At 40.2% G+C, this 18,365-nt stretch overlaps 1 protein-coding gene across 10 annotated transcripts in view; it reads right to left on the bottom strand.

Moving 5' to 3' along the window:
- The window catches only part of DMD (dystrophin), a 1,043,683-nt gene that overhangs the window by 80,699 nt on the left and 944,619 nt on the right, over positions 1-18,365 (bottom strand). For 4 of the 10 annotated variants that reach the window (XM_054291259.1, XM_054291260.1, XM_054291261.1 and 1 more), the window contains exon 1: positions 3,529-3,637. The exons of the other annotated variants lie outside the window; for them this stretch is intronic. In XM_054291259.1, coding sequence (XP_054147234.1) covers positions 3,529-3,548 — 20 coding nt within the window. In that variant the 5' untranslated portion in view covers positions 3,549-3,637. Of the gene's footprint in view, positions 1-3,528; positions 3,638-18,365 lie in introns of those variants that run through there. 10 annotated transcript variants of the gene reach the window in all.

Below are 18,365 nucleotides of genomic sequence, written 5' to 3'. Positions count from 1 at the left end.
CCCCACCAGCAGTGAGCATCCATGGGGCAGAGTGCCCTGCACCTGCTGGATCCCACCTTGGCAAAGACCACCCAGCTCCCGCCTGGAACCAGCCCCAGGGATGGGCTGGCCAGCCCTCAGCACCCCTCTGTGCTCCTGCAGGAGCAAGGGAAGGCTTGGAGGGGAACTGTGGAGGTTGAGTGGCCGCACGGAGCCAGGGCAGACTTTGCTGGTACTTTACATGCAGAACACAAGAAGGCTGCAGATATTTTGCTCCAGCTAAAAGGCGTTCGCCTCTGAACATCTTCGGCTCAGGAAATTATCAACTATTCTGCACACAAGGGCAGCTCCAGGAAAGGTTAGATTCCATCAAGGCTATTCTTCCTAAGCCTCTTTGCCATTTTCAAAGGCCATTTAATTGTGAGCTCTGGGCTTGGACCGGTGGGGGAGGATTTGTGTGTATGCCCTTATTGTGAGCACCGTCTGAAGTGAAATGCCAGCTCAGCACTTTCAGGCGGCCTCAACCACACTTGGGAATGCTGTAGCATCCTTAATAGATCTGCAGCAAAGTGTTTGCCAGAGTTTCAAACTCTGGTGAACAAGGCCCTTTACAGCCTGCAAGTCAGAAAGACGTCAAAAGTGTAGTCTGAGTCCTCTTGACTAGCAGAGTGAGAATATGTGCGGAAATAAGTACTCAAAATGCTTCTCCAACAAACCACCAACACAAGAAGACATTGGCACACACAGCCAGCAGTTTTCCAATATTGCACATGCTCAGAGGATATATTTTTCAATTTGGCTCTACATTTAGGTCAACTAAATTGATCACTAGCTTTTAAATCACAGGCATTCTGAAACAAATAAAAATGTAAGTGCACTCACTTGGCTTATTTTCCTCTTTCTCACCTGACCTGAGCTGCAAAAGTGGAAAGGAAATTAAAACCAGGCCTGAAAAGAAGACGAGAAGCAATGGCTAGTGGTGACACCTTGGTGCAAGTGTGACTGGCACGCTAAACACACTGATAATTTGGTGGGATGAAAGCATAGTCTTCACTTGATACATCCTTTGGGAACCACAGGACCACTTCATTAAGGGATGATTATATTATATTAGCAAGGATAATTTTTATGTAGGGAATTCTGTCACACTATGCCTGTGTGAACTCTGTTTCTGCCAACAGCAGAGAGATTTGTCTCTCATCACTGTCAGCAGAGCCAACAACACACAGGATTGGAAACCTGAAATCAAGAGATGATATCCTAACAGACACACTGGAATTACAGTTCCCTTGTTATGACTTGATCAGTCTGGACAAAATAAAGTCATTTTTTCTTCATTCTTTTTATATTACTTCTGAGCAACACCAGCAGCAGGAGGAATTGAAAGCAACGCTCCCCCACACCCAAATTCTTGCACAAATCCCCCCTCCACATTCCTGCACCAGCCACACTGTAACATTCACAAATCTTTTAACTGTTTTTGATTGCATCTCTTCTCCCTCACCCTTTAAAAAAAAAAAAAAAAAAAGAAGAAAAAAGTCCTGTGTATTCACTGCTGAGCTCCAGAGCAGAATTTCAGGTTGCAACTGCAGAGTCCTTTTTAAACTCTTCACTGGTGATACCAGAGCCAGTTCTGCTGCACTTCTCCCCACACCCTTCATTAGCAAATGCGACATGAACAACATGTGCAAATGCATAGATGTGCACAGAATAAAAAATTCTATCGCATAGCAATAGTCACATATACTCACAAAAAAGTGCCAAATTTATAGTGGCATTGTACAAACCCCTGAACTCATCTCTTTTCAAACAACATGATTTACAATACTTCTCACCTTCTGTCTTTACGATGAATCAAATGTTACTCCAACCACCTTATGACTGTTGTCAAAAAGCCAAAGTAAACATGCTAGTTGTTTGGATTTTACTAAACGAACCTAAATGCAACTGAAAGAGCTTTTATGAATAGACACTACCTCTCATTTAAAAGAAAAATATTTTCAACGGAAGATGACAGTGACTGCAAAGAAAGACTTAATATTTCTCTTTCCACAGTGCTTCATTAATTCCCAAGCTAAAACAAGTTAGTGCTATGGAAAGTATTAGCAATGTAAAAAGGTGGCACTGCTTTGTGCTTTACAAAGAACTACTGTTTTCATCTGTAAATCTAGAGACTACTGATCTGCGCAGAGATTACTTCTGTTTAAGCCAAGGATCAGCGTCTCTTCAGCAGGAATTTGACTTTAGCCTGTTTTATTGGCTTTTGCAAGATTTATCAGACTGCTGAAGGCAGGCAGGCACCGATACATATTAAAGTTTCTTGCCGATACTGGAAATGAAAAATAGGAAAAGGGCCAAATATCAGCTGTCAAGTACTGAACAGTAACCCTTCTTTTCTCCCGTTGATGTTAAACATTTATTTTGTCTGCTCTGTCAGGGGAAAAGATTCCCACTCAGTGGCTTGGTTTGGGTGAGCCTTTCCCCCCCGGCTTGTCAGTCTCGGCTGATCTATTTGCTTTCCAAAGCCTCTCCTCTCCACTTCTGCCAAAGCAATTTCACTGCAGGGTCTTGTCAAATCCAGGCTTAGACAAGCGATGGCCTTGAACAATTCCTTAGTGCTAAAAAGGTCAAAGATCCCCGATATAAGCAGGTTCCTCGTTTCCCCAGCTCTGCACACGCACGCCTGCAAAAACCACCTCTCTGCCCAACTCCTGTGCAAGACACCTCCGGTGTCCCAGGCTGCAAGATGTTTTACAGCAGCTATTAAAAGGCAATATAAGGTGCCATATAGCAACTAGAAATACAGCACTTGCAGTGCAACCGCCCGGAGGGAATCCCCTCCCAGCCTCTTCTACCTATTAACTTGAAAGATTACTTCTAAGCATTAAATTACGGGGGGGGGGGGAAGAAGCCATACACCCCCGAGCACGTTCGCTTTCAGGAATTCCGCTGAAGTTCACGCCCGGCCCGAGCTGCCCTACAGGCGATGCTCAGCGCAGGTGACGCCGTGCAGCACCGCGCTACCCGCGGAACCTGCGGAGCAGCGGGGCGAGCCCCGCGCATCGCGCACCTCCGGCACCAACGCGGTGTTCCCTGCCGCGGCTTCTCCCCTCGCCAGCCTGCACGGGCACCGGCACGGGCACCGGCACCGGCATAGGCACAAGTACCAGCACAGGCACAGGTATAGGCACAGGTACATGTACAGGTACAGGTACAGGCACCGGCACAGGTACAGGCACCGGCACAGGTAGCGCCACGCGTGCGTGCCGCTCACACCGCCATCTCCTACGTGTGCCAACGGGGCGCATCCAGCGCCCAACTACGGCCTCGGCAACGGGGAAAAGGCGCCGAACCAAACGCCCTTTTAAGTTCCCAGAAGAAACCGAGCGGCAAGTTGCGATTTCCCGTCTAAGCGATGACAGGTACGACCGCCCGCCCGGCGCAGACGGCGGCCGGCCACGCCGCTCGCTGCCGCCGCCGCGGAGCGCGGGATGGCCCCGGGCCGCGCCCCCGCCGGCACCTGCCGCCCGCGCCCCGCATCGCCCTTACCCACGGAGCTGCTCCCTCATGGCGGCGGCGGGTCGGAGGCGCCGCGGAGGCAGAAACAGCGCGTCCGCCCAGCCCAGCCGCTCAGCGCCACTGCGGCCGCCCCGCCGGCAGGGAGGGACGGCGGCAGCGAGGGAGGGATGGAGGGAAAGGCAGAGCGAGAGGGAGGGAGGAGGAGGTGGCGCTGCCCGCCCCGCCCCGCTCCCTCCCGGCGGCGGTGCCGGCGCTGCCCGCCCTCAGCTCCGAGCCTCCCCCCTCATCCCGGCTGCGGGGCGGCTGAGGGCACCTCGCCCCTCCCCGGTCTCCCTGGTGCTGTGCAGCTATTCTGGAGGAAGCCCTCGGGGCTTCCTTTGACTTCTTTTTTAATTTTTGGGGTGTTCTTTGCCCTGGCGCTGGCCGGCCGGCCAGAGAGTGGCGTGTGCTGAGAGCCGGCAAATCAGTTCGTCTTCAGCGGGCTTGGGAAGAAAACTTAGCTAAAATATAAATATGCACCGAATCCAGACATATTTGAAATGGACCTTAACCCGCACCTTTTTTTTTTTTTTTTTTTCCCTCTCAGTGCTTAATTTCCGTGCTTAAAATGCCGAGTGGTTTATTCATGAGTGAAATCAGGTAATTTCATTTCTAAGGGCTTGCCTTGGCCCTGCAGGGAAGGAAGGGTGAGATTCTCCCCTAGATCTGTCAGCGCAGAGGAAATAGTTCAGCTCATGCCGAGTTACTGTTGCGATGTTTCTTTGCATTAATTCCTACGCAATGTGCATTACACAAACTATGCATTACAAAAAGCCAGCAATCTCCTTTTGGTGTCACAAGCACTTCAAATCAGCGTGGCCAGTCTCGCCTAATGAAGGCTCCCAGTCCTTCCCATAACCAAGCAGTTTTTCAAGCTTTGCATATTGTGATTTCCTGGTAAAGCCACCCCAAAAACAATGTCTTTCAAGTCAGATTCATAGAGTGCTTTTGGTTGGAAGGGTCCTTAAAGAATATCTAGTTCCACCTTTCCTACCACTAATGCAGGTTGTTCAAGGCCCTATCCAGCCTCAAACACTTCCAGGGATGGGGAATCTCCAACTTCTCTGGCAACCTGTTCCAGTGCCTCACCACCCTCACAATAAAGAATTTCTTCCTAATATCAAATTGAAATCTTTCAAATGCACAAAAGAATCTCCCTGTTTTTACACTGGGAAGATGCACACCAAGAAGCACGGAAAATTCATCCCACTCCTGTTACATGGATGTCAGTAGGCATTGAAGTTGGAGGGTGTTAGCCTAAGCACCATGAAAATTTAGGGTTCCCCTTAATGCTCCAGATAGTTGGATTATCTGATTTTAAGAAAAGTTCAACAAGCAGTTCAAGGAAAGCCCACAGGGTTTTTTTTTCCTAGAAGCATTAATGTGAGAGATGCTCAAGGTTCAACCCCTCGGGCCCTCAAGTGCAAACATAAAAATTATTGGAATTAAATGTTAAATTCTCCTAGTTTCTAGATGATTTAGGTTGTTTAACAGATCTAACTCAGTTTTCAGTAACGTTGTATCTGTAATATTACCCCAATATGGAAAGAAAATAGAGAAATAATTTTTGCGTAAGTATAAACGCCGTGTTAAAACTCATTAGACTGTGAATTTTCCATTTAATTTAGTGGACCTGGTATTGCATCAATTGCTCTGACTGTATCTTAGTTTTGACATGAATAAACTGGCTGAAGGCTGTCCATTGTGTTATATCAGCAGTCTCACATTTTTGCATTTTAGTCGAGTTTTAAGAAGTGACAAAACTCTCCTTAAGTCTTTAAAATAGAATGATTTTCATTCTAGCTGGGAGGAACCTCAGGGTTCCCCACAAGGAGAGAGCAGCTGCTCGTGTCATACAAAGGGAGAGGCAGCCAGAGGCCAGACGTTTCACAGCAAAAGTGGTTTGTTTTCCTTCAGAAGCATCTAGCACTGATTCCCTGACACACATTCCTTCAATTTCCACTGTTTCTGGAGCTTCCTGGCCTGTCTTAACAGAAGCTTGATGCTGCTATTATCATGCTGGTCTTCTTTCCCATACAATAGTGCCAAGTAATAAGAATTTAAAAACCAGTCTGAATTTCTCATACTTTGCATAATCTTCTTTCTCCTTGAGTTACAATTAAAGCATTGTATTCAATTAGACTCACAGCAGGTGAAAACCCCAATTAGTGAATCCATTTTCTTGGCTCTTTTTCCCTACCTTACACCCACACATCACTTTTTTTTTTTTTTTTTTTTTACAATAAAGGGTAACTCTGAGTCATTCTCCAATTGAAAAGCAAATTAACCCTTTGATCTCCCAACTCAAACTATTACTCACTCAAGAACATACAGGGCAAAACAAGAATGTTGAAGGATTAAGGGATTAAGGCCTATTGACTTTATAAATTGATTTTTATAAAAAAATCTATTTAATGTAGTTCTGATTGTTGTCTCCAAATTCACCAAAGCTTTTAGCTATTTTGATTGACCTGAAAATTATATTTTTGCTGTATAATATGCACAAGTAATACCACTCTTACTCCAAATTACTTTTAAACTACCCATAATTTATTACATAAATATATTTTATTTGTAGTGAAAATGGCTGCTGTCTTTGGCATTTGTAACTGAAGCCAATTTTTATGCCATAGTTAATTTTAAGCCATTTATTTGATAAAAGATAGTCACCTCCCTATAAATAATAAAACAGGATTACAGAGTAAGCAGAGTTTTAATTCCCTGTGGTGCTTTTCTAATGCAAGGGCTACTCAGTCAACTTGTGCACTATATAGAGACTTTGATCAGAAGAAGAGCAGTGTTTATTTCTCCTACATTGTTCTTTTGTCCTGAGCTGTATCTAAGCAATGTATCAGTGTTTTCAACATTTAATAACACCAGGTACTTAAAGGGAAATCATGGCTGCCTAAAAAATGAGGGATGATATTTAGAAGTGGTCTTATTACCCCAAAACTCTTTCAGGAAAAAAGAAAAATAAAAAGATGACTTGGATTTGGAGTCAGACTGCATTGCTTGCTGTCCAAAGGGTCACTGGAATTTCTGCATTTAAGAAAGTAAATTTTTCTATTCTAATAATTCTTAGAATGTTTTCCCTTTTTGATGGAGAAGGAGCCAGACTCATGTACACATTAAAACTAATTATATGAACATAAATTAATTGATTCCTAAGCATTAACAGTTGAGTATAAATCTTTGTAAGTTTTGTGTACAAGATTAGCATCATCACTCCATGTTACAGACAGATGTGGAAACCCAATTGCAGAAATGGATTGGGACTTGCCTAAAACTAAGGGTGACATAAAAAGTACAAGATTGCTTGTAATTTTAGCATTTTATGAGCTGGAAAACTAAAGTGACATTTCTTTAATTTTACTGTCATTGAAGGTGAAGATACAACATTTTCCTACTAGCTAAGTCTTGCTTGCAGAGCTCTCTGAAGTGTGTAGCCTCCCTGTAAGTGTGGCTTTACCATTTCTCAGCTACCTGGACAGTGGATTAGTTTGCTTTGCATTTAAGAAGATATTGTGGTGCCCTGTGTTGTGCTGGCCAATTTGTTACACTGTTTGAGTCTTTTTTCTTGGTATAAATAAATGCTAAAAATCAATTAGAATGGCACAATGGCACTTTCCTGGTTCATGTGTCTTAAATATGCTCCAAGGGCTGACACCTTTATGGTGTCTGGGCAATTGTTTATAGCTCTCTCAGAAAAGCCAAGAAGAGAATACTGGTTTTGGATGCTGCTAGGTTTTTTTTTTTTTTTTTTTTTTTTTTTTTTTTTTTTTTTGCCTTTTTGCACATTACCACTGAAAACCCTTTAAAATATTGTAAATGCAACAAAGAAAACAGTTTGGAAATGCTCCATTCATTTTCCCCAACACTGCACTGTAAATTAAAGAACTAGTAAAACATTCAGAGCTCAGTATACTTTAAATCAATCATTTACACCATAGGTACTGGGGAAGGAGCAGCCTACCCCTCCCTGTCCAGAGGGAGACCCAACCTCTGTCCCACATGAAGGATGACAAGCTGGTGCTTACCCAGGGCTCATTCTCTGCACTCTAAGGCAGGAAACTGGCAAATGGAGCTCACACAAATTTTTTTTCACTGACACATTCTTGGAACAGACAGAGGAGGATGTATCCTCTTTTTTATTTTATTTATTTTTTAAATTTTAAAATTAGTTCTGCAGTAAATATTACAGAGCTTGCAGCAATATAATGCCTAGTATGGAAAGTATTGGTACCTGGCACATGTGGCAGGAACACTTCTGTTCCTGCTGAATGCACAGCAGCACAGCTTTCACATTCCTTTGGGCTGTACTTGCTTTTGCTACAGTAAGGACACCTGATTAAAAGTGAAATCTTAGTCACCCTACAAGATGGGTACAGTGGAGCCTCAGGAGCAGCCTGTGTGTGCCTTATGTTGCACCACACTGCATGCTGCTGCTGAAAGGTGAATGAGAGGGTGCCTGTCATTTTGAATATATTAAGTATATGTATGAATTCCAGCCTGATGAGATCTTGGGAAGGAAAATTTCAAGAGGCTACATTCATTTTTTAAGGTGATAGTGACAGTGGCAGAGTGTTCAGTCTCTACTGCTGCCTTGAAAAGAGGAGCAGAGTGGGACTGAGGTTGGCTGTGATTGCTGGAAGGGGTGGAAAGCACATCCTGATCCCACCAGTGCCATGAGCTCTTCAGGTAAACTCCTGTAAATAGCAAAAGCTTTCTTCTCCCTTCCATAAAAAACCACAGCAAAGAAAGAAAATTAAAGAAGGAGTAACCCTTACTCTTCTAGGATGGAGATGAACTGGAGTGTGAATAGTCCCAAAAACAGGAGATCGAGAAGCAAAATGTTGACATAATGCTGGAAAACTAAAAGCAGTAAAACCCCTTCTGAAGTAAGTCTTTTGGAAAGCTAAGAGGAGGAAAAAACCCATATATATATATATTAAAAAAGGAGACTTAAAATCTGCCAACTGAAATCTTAGGTCAAACAAAATTGCCTGCTGATCTTTACAATGCACAAATAAGACTTAAAAAACTATAATTAGACCATAGTAAATTCTTGGTTTGAGGAATCTGTGTTGGCAAAATGAATGGTTATCATTATAGGGAGTAGGGTTGAGAAAAAAATGCAGACTAATAAGGATAAATTAAACAAAGCAGCAAAGACAAACTCCATTTCTTTCTTTTCTTTGCATGCCCAGTTGGAAATAAATGATTGTTTTGCCTCCTAGAGGGATTAAAATAAGAAGGATTTCATAAACTCTCTCACTCACTGGCGCTCTTTTCACCTCAAAATCTTTCCTTCTATGCATAAAATTATGTGTTGCAAACACAAAAGCTGGCTTACAAAATCATTAACTTCTCTACTGTTTCCTATCAATGTATAGATCTACATATCAAGAAACTCTGTATCTTGCAGTCCTCCTTCACTCAGGACCAGAAAACCTGATCCCAGCTACTGCTCACCCTGCATTCCCAATCCCTACCAAGCGACCTCCTCTTCCAAAGGCTTCCACAGACATTAAAGGAGAAGAATGCCTTCTTTTTTGTACTAATTTACTTTTGGTTGTGTTGCATTCCATAATATACATATTTTTGAAATTATTAAATCTATTTTTTGTGAATAATATAATGTAAACAGAATTTTTTTCTTACATTGAGGGCTTTATTTCAAAATGATATTGAAGAGAAAATACTCCTTTGGGGGAAAAGCCACTGAGATCATGCTTGAAGATTATTTTCTAGGATATTCCAATGGTAAGGCTGCAATTAGGTAGTAAAGGAAGAGAACAATGAAATCTATTGCATTTTATGATAGCTGTACACAGACAAGTTCCCAGTCAGACCACTTGTTGGGCAGATTTTGCACCTTTGAATTAATGCATTCATGTTTTGCTGTCTGTATTCTGCCTGTATTTTAGCAATGAATGCTTTGCTGTGTTCTCACAGAAACTTGTACTTTCTCTTGCTTTGCAATGTATGTTCAACCTGTCCTAACTATCATGCTGTTTCATCAATAATATACCACACATAATATATAATTCAAACTCAAGAGGCCCTGCCATTTTTATGTACACACTAGGCTTTTTCATCCTCTTCCCAGAAATGTTGAGGCTGTTGACCTTAGCAAAGATCAGTTTGAGATTTAGTCCTAATCTTTTCCCTTGATTGGGCCATACAGAGCCTTAATGTGGGAAAGGGATGGCTCTCCCTTCCTGGTAAATCACATTGGCAAAGTTTCTAAACTAGGCAGATTTAGCTTCTCCCAATATTCTGGTGTAAGATGAGCAGAGCTTAGTCCTGCATGGCAAGACTGCTTTACTCTCCTTTCCTAAATGTCTTACATGGGGATCCAGAAAGCAGAGCACTGCACCTGGGGAAGGAACCAGCCTAGAGAAGATGATGGCAGAGGAGGCAGCTCCATCTAACTGGCCTCACCAGTAATTCCATCCAGGCTAACTCTTTCATCTGATCCAGGTGACATTTCTCATAATTTATTTGCATAGAAATGCAGCTTCAGGTTCAGGGTTGAGCAACTACTCCCATCCTGAGGTGAGCAAGAAAAAAAATCTGGAAAGCAAAAGCTTAATATATGCCATTTCTGAAATTGAACTTTTTATTTCATTTCTAAACAATATCCTGTGAAAAAAAATATACTTTACTTTAGGTAGAAAATGAGACAATTGTTCATACAGCTCTGGCAGCACTCTTTAATGGCAAGTGGCAACAATCTCATCTTGTCTGTGCCAAAGACTGAAAAATCAGTGTTTCTATACAGGCATCTGAAACAACTACAGGCACACAGATGCCTACATCAACTGGGGCTTCCAGAGACAGAAGCTATAATGGAGCCATGTCCTAGGGCACAGATATTATTTTATCCTAATTGAATCTAAAAGTATGTTAGCACTTAAACCCTTCAGTAACAAGGGATATAAAGGAATTTTGAGGTAAGATAAAAATTATTTCTTAGTAAGTGGATTTCATTGATGCAAAGGATTTCATTTAAGTATCTTGTGGCAAGTCCAAGCATTTATGCTTTAGCACATGCTCCACATAATTCCAGACAGCTTCTGCACCTTCTGTGTACTTAACTATACTATGATTCTCCCTACAAAGCAGTGCTCCCAGCTTTTACACTTAGAGATCTTTGTGTAGCTCCTCCTATCCCCAGCACAGTAGCTGGCAGTTAATTCAGGGAAGGATCCTGTGGGTGCCAGCTGATAGGAAAAAGTTTTGCTGAACTATATTGCACTATATTTTAAACTTCATGCTTATCAAAGCCTAATAACAGCATTTAGTGGAACCCCATGTCTAGGTGCACTTTCAGTATTTCATATGTTACAGTTGAGCCAAGCGTCTCGCGGTGCATCTCAGCAAGGTCTCAAATAGCTTGCAATTCTACTGGCATACTTTCATTCAGTTCTGTGATCTCAGTTATTTAACAGAAAATGGAATATCTTAGGGAAAGAATAAACATTCAAAACGATGATTTCCTTTCTCGCAACACAGCCAAATTTCACTGTGAAAAATTTGCAATGAAAATCAGAAATGCCTTGTCTGCCCAAAGAACAGACATCAAAGGGCCTTGACATTTATGATCAAAGGTACACAGATGAATTCAAGGACCTTCCATAGTCCACTATCGAATCAGGAACAATGGTGAATGTGTTTAGCTCAAAATCAGCCAAAATACTTTTCTTTCTATACTGAGCCCCATTGAACTAAACAAACATTTGTATTTGGAGCTATTTACTGCTTCTTTAGGAAATTGCTTTCAAAGGTGCAATCTAAATGCTGAACAGTCTACACAACCCTAAAATATTAAGGGTTTAAATATTAGTTATGGTCTATATTAACATTCTTAGACTCCTGCTGCTACATCTAACTCCTTTGAACACATTATCAGAAATGTCAGCCTACACATCTGCCATATCAAAATCTTCAGCTTTTTCTAAAATAGTCCAGCCTTAAAGAGAAAATTCCTATTGCTAGCACTAAGTGAAGCTACCCTTCTTCATCATCTCCCTCACTGCACGACACAGAAAGACAGATTATTTTAAAAGTTCAAAATACCTTATTTCCTGTTATCAGGCCTAAGAGACATCACACAGTTTTTGTCACCTTCTTTCCAGGGAAAAAAGAAGGTATTAAATTAAACCAAGATTTCTCTATATCTACATGGTGCACTACAAATGCAGAGCACAGCACTCAAACAATTTGTTTGTTTAATAGTGTCCAGAATTTTCCATTTCATACTGGCATAAATTTAATACATAGGTACCATATTTGGTACTGTGTGGAAGATTTTCTACCTGTCATTAAAGTCAGAAAGAAGGATCTTCTAAAGTCGCCCCTTGTGTCTCATAAAACATTACAGGTGTTTGAGCATTCATCTCTAATCCCAAAATAACAAAATCAGTTTGTCATATTAAAAAAAAAAAAAAAAAAAAAAAGATGCTGTTTTAAATCATCGTTCTTCTCTTCAGGTAAATAATTTTTCTTCAATTATTATCAACAGCTCTGGTCAGTGGTTGCCAACTTCAGAACAAAATGTCATTTTGCAAATAATTATCACCACTTTAGTTAATGCCTTTATACTAATAAACATCAGGCAAGAGAAAATAATAAAACAAAACGAGATTTACAACCTTATACAGGGTTAAGATGTAATTTCTAAATACTTTTGTACTTTCGCAATAAAATTTATTTTGCTTATGGACATTGAAACTTTTTCAGTGTTGAGAAATGGATCTCTTGTTACTTTTCCACAGTTTTGTTGCTGCAGTTGCTCTTCATTCTCATTCTTAAAATTCTACTGCAATTATTTTTCAAATTATTGTCCTTCTACCCATGTCCCTCAATTTGTTCTGTTTTTAGGGTAACTAACAGAGCAAATAATTTATTAAGGATAAAAATAATTTTGCAAAGATTTGCAGAAGCTGACAGACTAAGAATTCTGCCAAGTAGAACCCAAGCAGAGAGTGGAGGATTAGACCCCCCTAATCCCCTGGTTTTTTCAAACCAGGGTATTTAATACTGAACTAAAACCTTTGGAGAGTTTTATTTTTAGCGGATTTCCATATTAAGGGTTGCTCTAAGAATTGCATTTTAGGAAACAAACTGAAGAAATGTATTTCTTGTTTGTGAGTGAGGTATCACCATTTAAAAGTCTTCTGTTCCCAAAATAAATACTTTTTTACTTTATGCCATATTTTAATTTTTCTGATAGTTTTCATTGTAAACATCATGCTTTAGTGAGCTTAAAAAATAAATAAATAAAAGGGAATTTATGCAATGAAAACAATTATTTGTTGATAGCAGTACACTATGTTTGATAAGAGATGAAGAAAGTGAGACTTTACTAATTATTTCCTTGTCAACAGTGTGCATGAAACTTTCTTTCAGTTTGGAGAAACCCAGGCCAGTGGGGCTGTGTCTATGTTGGTATTTAATTAAATCATTTAGTCTATGAAATAGCCAAGAGGGAGCAACTCTCCAAATGTGGCAATATTTTGGCTGTTTGAACTTTCTAGTGGCATATTATCTTAGCTGCACTGTAATGTGTGTCTGCCTTGAGAATAATTGCCATTTCTTGGTCCAAATTTCCCACAGTGACCTTTTTCTTACTGCTGAGAGGTGGATGGCCCTACCTACAGCAGACCATGGTATTCCTCTACTTCCCACTTAGTGCTCCTGTGGACCCAAAGCATGACTTCCTTCAGATTTATAAGTTTTGATTGTAAAAATGTAATTTTTGTCATTTCAAATTATCAGGCCTAATGTAGGAGTTGATGCCTCTGAACTGCTGAAAAACCCAAGCTGTCTTTTTGAAACTAGTTGGGCCTGCAGAATAAATCCATCAAATGGCTACAACCTCTGCCTACACTGGGGAGCCAGACGAGTTCTGGATCAGCTCAAATGCCTGGGATTTACCTGGCATGCAGGACAGTCACAAGTTCTTTGCTGCACTAGATCCTCAAGCTTTTGTGATGAGCTTCACAAAGAAATCAGTTGGTAATCAGAAGACAATAATTTTTAACCAGGGAATTTTCTGTCCAGAAAGCAACTACTTCTGACAAAGCAAGGTCACTACCAGTGTAATTTGCTGAATACTTTATATGTAATTTCCAAAGTTTGCAGCAGTCAAATTTTCTAAGAAAAACAACTATTATTTCCACTGTTTTTTTTTTTTTTAATAAACTGGTAGAATTTTTGACAAAGTTATATAATTGAGGAAGCACTCCCAATGCATACCAGCCTTTCTTTCTTAGATTTATATACAAAGCAGTGGTTTAGGTAGAAATTTCTGTAAGAAACTGGTAAAAGGTAGAATTCAGAAGAATATTCTTCTGCTCCCTTGGACTGTGTATTCACACAACACTTCTGCATCTTGCCAAGTTTGTGAGCTGCAAGAGCACAGCGTGTAGTGATGATGCTCTAACCCTTTTAGTGCCTTGCATTCTACACACTGAGCTGAATTTTACTTCCAAACAAAATTTTGGCTGCATTCCTTACTGAGCACACATTGTTCTTGCTTTGACAGGCTATCCCATTTTCTCACTCAAAACAATTTGATGCATTTTAATTTTTTTTTAAAACTTGTTCCTAGATGTTTATAGTTTATATAATCAGCCACCAACTCCAACACCGAAAAAGACAGTTCTTACTTTCTTAATTTAGGTCTTTATGCTAAAATCATATTTTCTCTACTTTTTTTTTGTATAATTTGCAATTATGAGGATAATTTTAAATACCTTTTAGAGCAAAATTACCTGTTATATAGTTTTTCTTTTTCTAACTTAACATTTAATTAAATGCTGAGTTTGACATTGCATAGTTTGGTGAGAAATTCAGCACTGGATTTCAGTGAATAAAAAGAATACCTAATCATAAGCAATGCAGCAGTATTCTTTGATTCTATATTATTATATATTATGTAAATATAATTGGCTTTATAGTGACTTTTAAAGAGAGATGGATTGCTCTGATCCTCCCTGCCTTCAAGCCTTCAGACTGACCACAAGTAAGTATGTGCAATTCAAGTAGTAGTATGAATACTAAATTGCTAATAGTACTGCAACACCAAACCTAGATTGTTATATATTTATATGTAAGAGCAGAACTAAAAATGCTATTTTAAAGGAGGCTCTTCAAATTTATTTAGTTGGTTAAAAAAAAAAAAATTTGGTCTTTACTGGGGCATAATGGGATAATACGGCCTTATAGTGAGGAGTACATATAGAAAACAAGGGGAATTTTAGGATTAACTCCATTTTCTGTTACCCAGTATCTTAACCTAAAATGATCATCTGGTCAGCCTCCTCTATGGAGTAGAATGAAAAAAAGTGGTTACATCTTTTGCAGCCACAAGAAGAGGACAAAGGTGGGCAGGGAAGCAGTGCATATACAGTATCATAACTTCCAGCTGTTGTGTCATCTGTCTACTGGTAGATATGGTGAAATAAATAAATGATCAAAAAAAACCAAATTAAAAAAACCCCAACAATGTCAGGATGAGTTTTTGTAAATAAGAACTTGCAAGACAAGTGATATGAAAGCAACAAGATTATTAAAATGCAGTATCTTATTTATTATACATTAGGTAGATCAAAGCTCCTCAGAGATAACAAGACACTGATTGTGGGTTGCCACCTGTTTGGTCTCACTAGCTGTGAGGTGAAGCTGTGTTAAAGGTTGTCAGCACATGGTACACTTATGAATGGCTTGCATTGATAAAAACCCCTAAATTATTCTTATTTTGCTGAAAAGATTTACTCATTATTCACCAGCACATATGTTATTTTCTTAGTTAAGACAAAAAGGATATGTAATTCAGGAAGGTTTCAGAAACAAACAAACAAACAAACAAAATTGCAGGCAAATGCTCTTACTTGATACACATCACTTTAATATGGTGAGTATTAAAAGACCTGAAGAGTATAAAATTAGAATATATTTCAGCTGTTGTTTTGGAGAATGCTGAACCTTGCAGCAGACTCAGCTCAGAGAAGAAAGATTGTGGCCAGCAAATTGTCCAGGAAAACTAAAGTCTGGACAATGAGGGAGGAGGCAGTATTCTAGATGGTTTTTTGGGTCGGTAGCCTTTTTTGTCTAACCTCTCCAGGAAGAACAGAGCAGTTGAGACTTAAGGAAATGTTTGGGTATAAATGTCTAACAATTATTGGCAGGATCTACCAAAGAGAAAGTTGAGGAAATCTGCAAGATGCATCAAGGCAAGGCAAAGCAGCGACAATCTTTGTCAGTGTCCCTGAAGTGTGCCCCAGAACTGGCTGAAGAGATGAGCAGAACTCCAGACTGCAGGTGTCAGAGCACCACTGGGCTCTCAGGTCTTTAAATGGCTATTTTTGCAGGAGATAAACTTTTTGTATAATGTCACGACCCAGAACGTCCCTCTGGCTGTCCAGGACAGCTAAGACCCCTGCCAGGGGTCTCAGAGACCCTGGCACAGAGCCCAAAATGCCTGTGGTTTTGAGTATGACCCGTGGAGCAAGTTACCAACCTTAGATGAAGATCTGCAAGCCACGACAAATCAGGTAGAATGATAGTGAATTTATCACAAGGTGAAAAAGTAGATTTTGGGGTTTTTAGAATGGAGATTCGGGGGGGCAAGATGGAGGGATCTGGGCATGTCCAGCCTCTCCTTCTCCTTCTTCTTGGCCTCCATCTTCTGCTGTGATGTTGGCACTTTTGGATTGGTTTAGAGTAGAAGCTCACTGTCTAACATAGGTGATAGGTATTGGAAAGTAATTGTAAACATTGTACATGTAGCTTTTAGTATAAAGACATAACACTGCCCTGGGGGCAGGCAGAGTGTCTGGAACTGTCCTGCTGGATGGACCTCAGCAGGACAGGAGAAAGAATTTTATAGATAAGGAACAACAAACAACCTTGAGACTGAGAAATTGAGAGCTCTGACTCCTTCAAGCGCCGGGCTGGGAAAAGAGACTTTGGAACTCTTCTTGGGGTCACTCTGACCAGCAAGAGATTCCAACAGCATAACAGCAAGAAAAGAGGAGTCAGTAAGAGTAAGAAAGATCTCTTTAAATCAGTGGAAACTTAATTTGAATGGATAAAACTGGGGGAAAAGTTTCTAAATACTTTGAAAGTCATGTGTTCCAAAAGAAGAATTGCTTGGGAGGTCTCTGGGTGTTCTAGATACACCCACTGACCAAAACCACGTTGGCACTGGCACACAAGAAATGATTCCCCTCGGCTGACTCAATACCGAGCAGAGAAGACTACTGAGAGAGCACATGATGTGGGCATTCCCTCACAGGCGAGTTTGTTAAAGGATTCACACTGACAGACTCTTTTCCACTCCTTATTTCTAGAATGGTGAACAAATGCCCCAGAGCAAGGCAGCGCTGAGGGTTTTGCGCTCAATTTTCTCTAGAGAACACTGTGCAGATACAGATTTGCGTTCTGCTAGCGGCAAATGCTTATTCTACAATAGTTTGGGCACTGATGTGAAAAAACATGATACAGGAGAGGGAATGCTGACAGCCACGTTCTGATCCCTTTTACAGTAGTAAAAACAAGAAGCAACTTTGCTGAAATCAATGAACATTTCTCTCAATCCATGCAAGCTGCTTTAAATGAAGAACTTAAATTTGATTTCTAAACTTCTGGCAGCAAGTCTGATGAGAGCCTAAACTGCTGCCACCATAACCTGTGAGTCCTCTGGTTCTTCTGCTCATTTCAAGATTATTAAGAGTACAATGAGATATTTATTCTTCCTTCAGACTCGAAACAGGAGAAGATATAATAGCATCTGAAAGCAAGTTTTAACATGTAATAACCATATTAGTAAGGTTTTAATTGCTTTTGTGCCATAGCACAATTAAAATAGTGGAAAAGCAGATGAATGAGTAATGTGCAGGAATAAGTATTTGTCAAATACAAAGATCTAGAGCACTGTCTGCAATGGAATTCTTTGGTAATATTACAGCAGTATTAAAAAAAAGCATAAGCAGTCCCATTAACAAGCAGTAATTAGGAAACAAATAAGGTAAGTGCAACTATAGCCAAAAACATAATCTCACAGTGGTTTATATCAAAATAGCTGACTTTAGATTCTGAAGTTCAAACCTCTGTTTGGAAATGATGGTGAACTCATCAGTATGAGGTCCTTGGGAATCAGTTTTCTAACCTCTGATTTTCAGGTGATACTTAAGGTAATCTGAAGTTTAAAGCTAAAACATGGTATTCAGCAGTGGTGTCCTACTGGCTAAAAAGATATCACTGCCAGAAATCTGGAAGAAATTTCTTTCTAAACACTGAAGTAAAATTTCAAGATGCCTATATTCCCAATTACTTGCACTAAAAGTTTATAGATGAGAAATAAAAATGTGGTTTTGGTTTAGTAGTTCTAACTCTTGGTTTTTATTTTTTATTCCTGTAATCATTGACATTTCCAGCTACAAAATGCAGTCTGTTACACTTAGGAAAACAGCTGCAAGGCACTTATTCCCACTCTCTGGGGTTTCTTTAGGCTGAAGCTGGATATGGTTTTAAAGAAGAATAATTTATTAAACAGAAAGTTCAGGATATTTCATTTGCTTGCTTTTACTTCCAGAGTTTACTCTCTATGAGGAAATCTGCAACTAGTGTGGCAAATCTGAAATCCATGCTCACAGAAGTGCATCTCCTTCTGTATTTCCAGACCAAATGCAGAAATATCTTTAATGAACAGCTTCAGTAGCTTTTTCAAGGATATGCCTAAGCAGAAAGTATCTACATATATTTGGGGAAACACAGCATTTAACTGTTTTGGATAAATAAGAAACTGGCAGCTTCCT

Source organism: Melozone crissalis, unplaced genomic scaffold, assembly GCF_028551555.1.
Source record: "Melozone crissalis strain CALT ecotype California unplaced genomic scaffold, PUWL_Pcris_2 ptg000090l_1, whole genome shotgun sequence".
In the NCBI taxonomy this organism is placed as follows: domain Eukaryota; kingdom Metazoa; phylum Chordata; class Aves; order Passeriformes; family Passerellidae; genus Melozone; species Melozone crissalis.
This window is presented reverse-complemented; position numbering and strand designations above follow the sequence as displayed.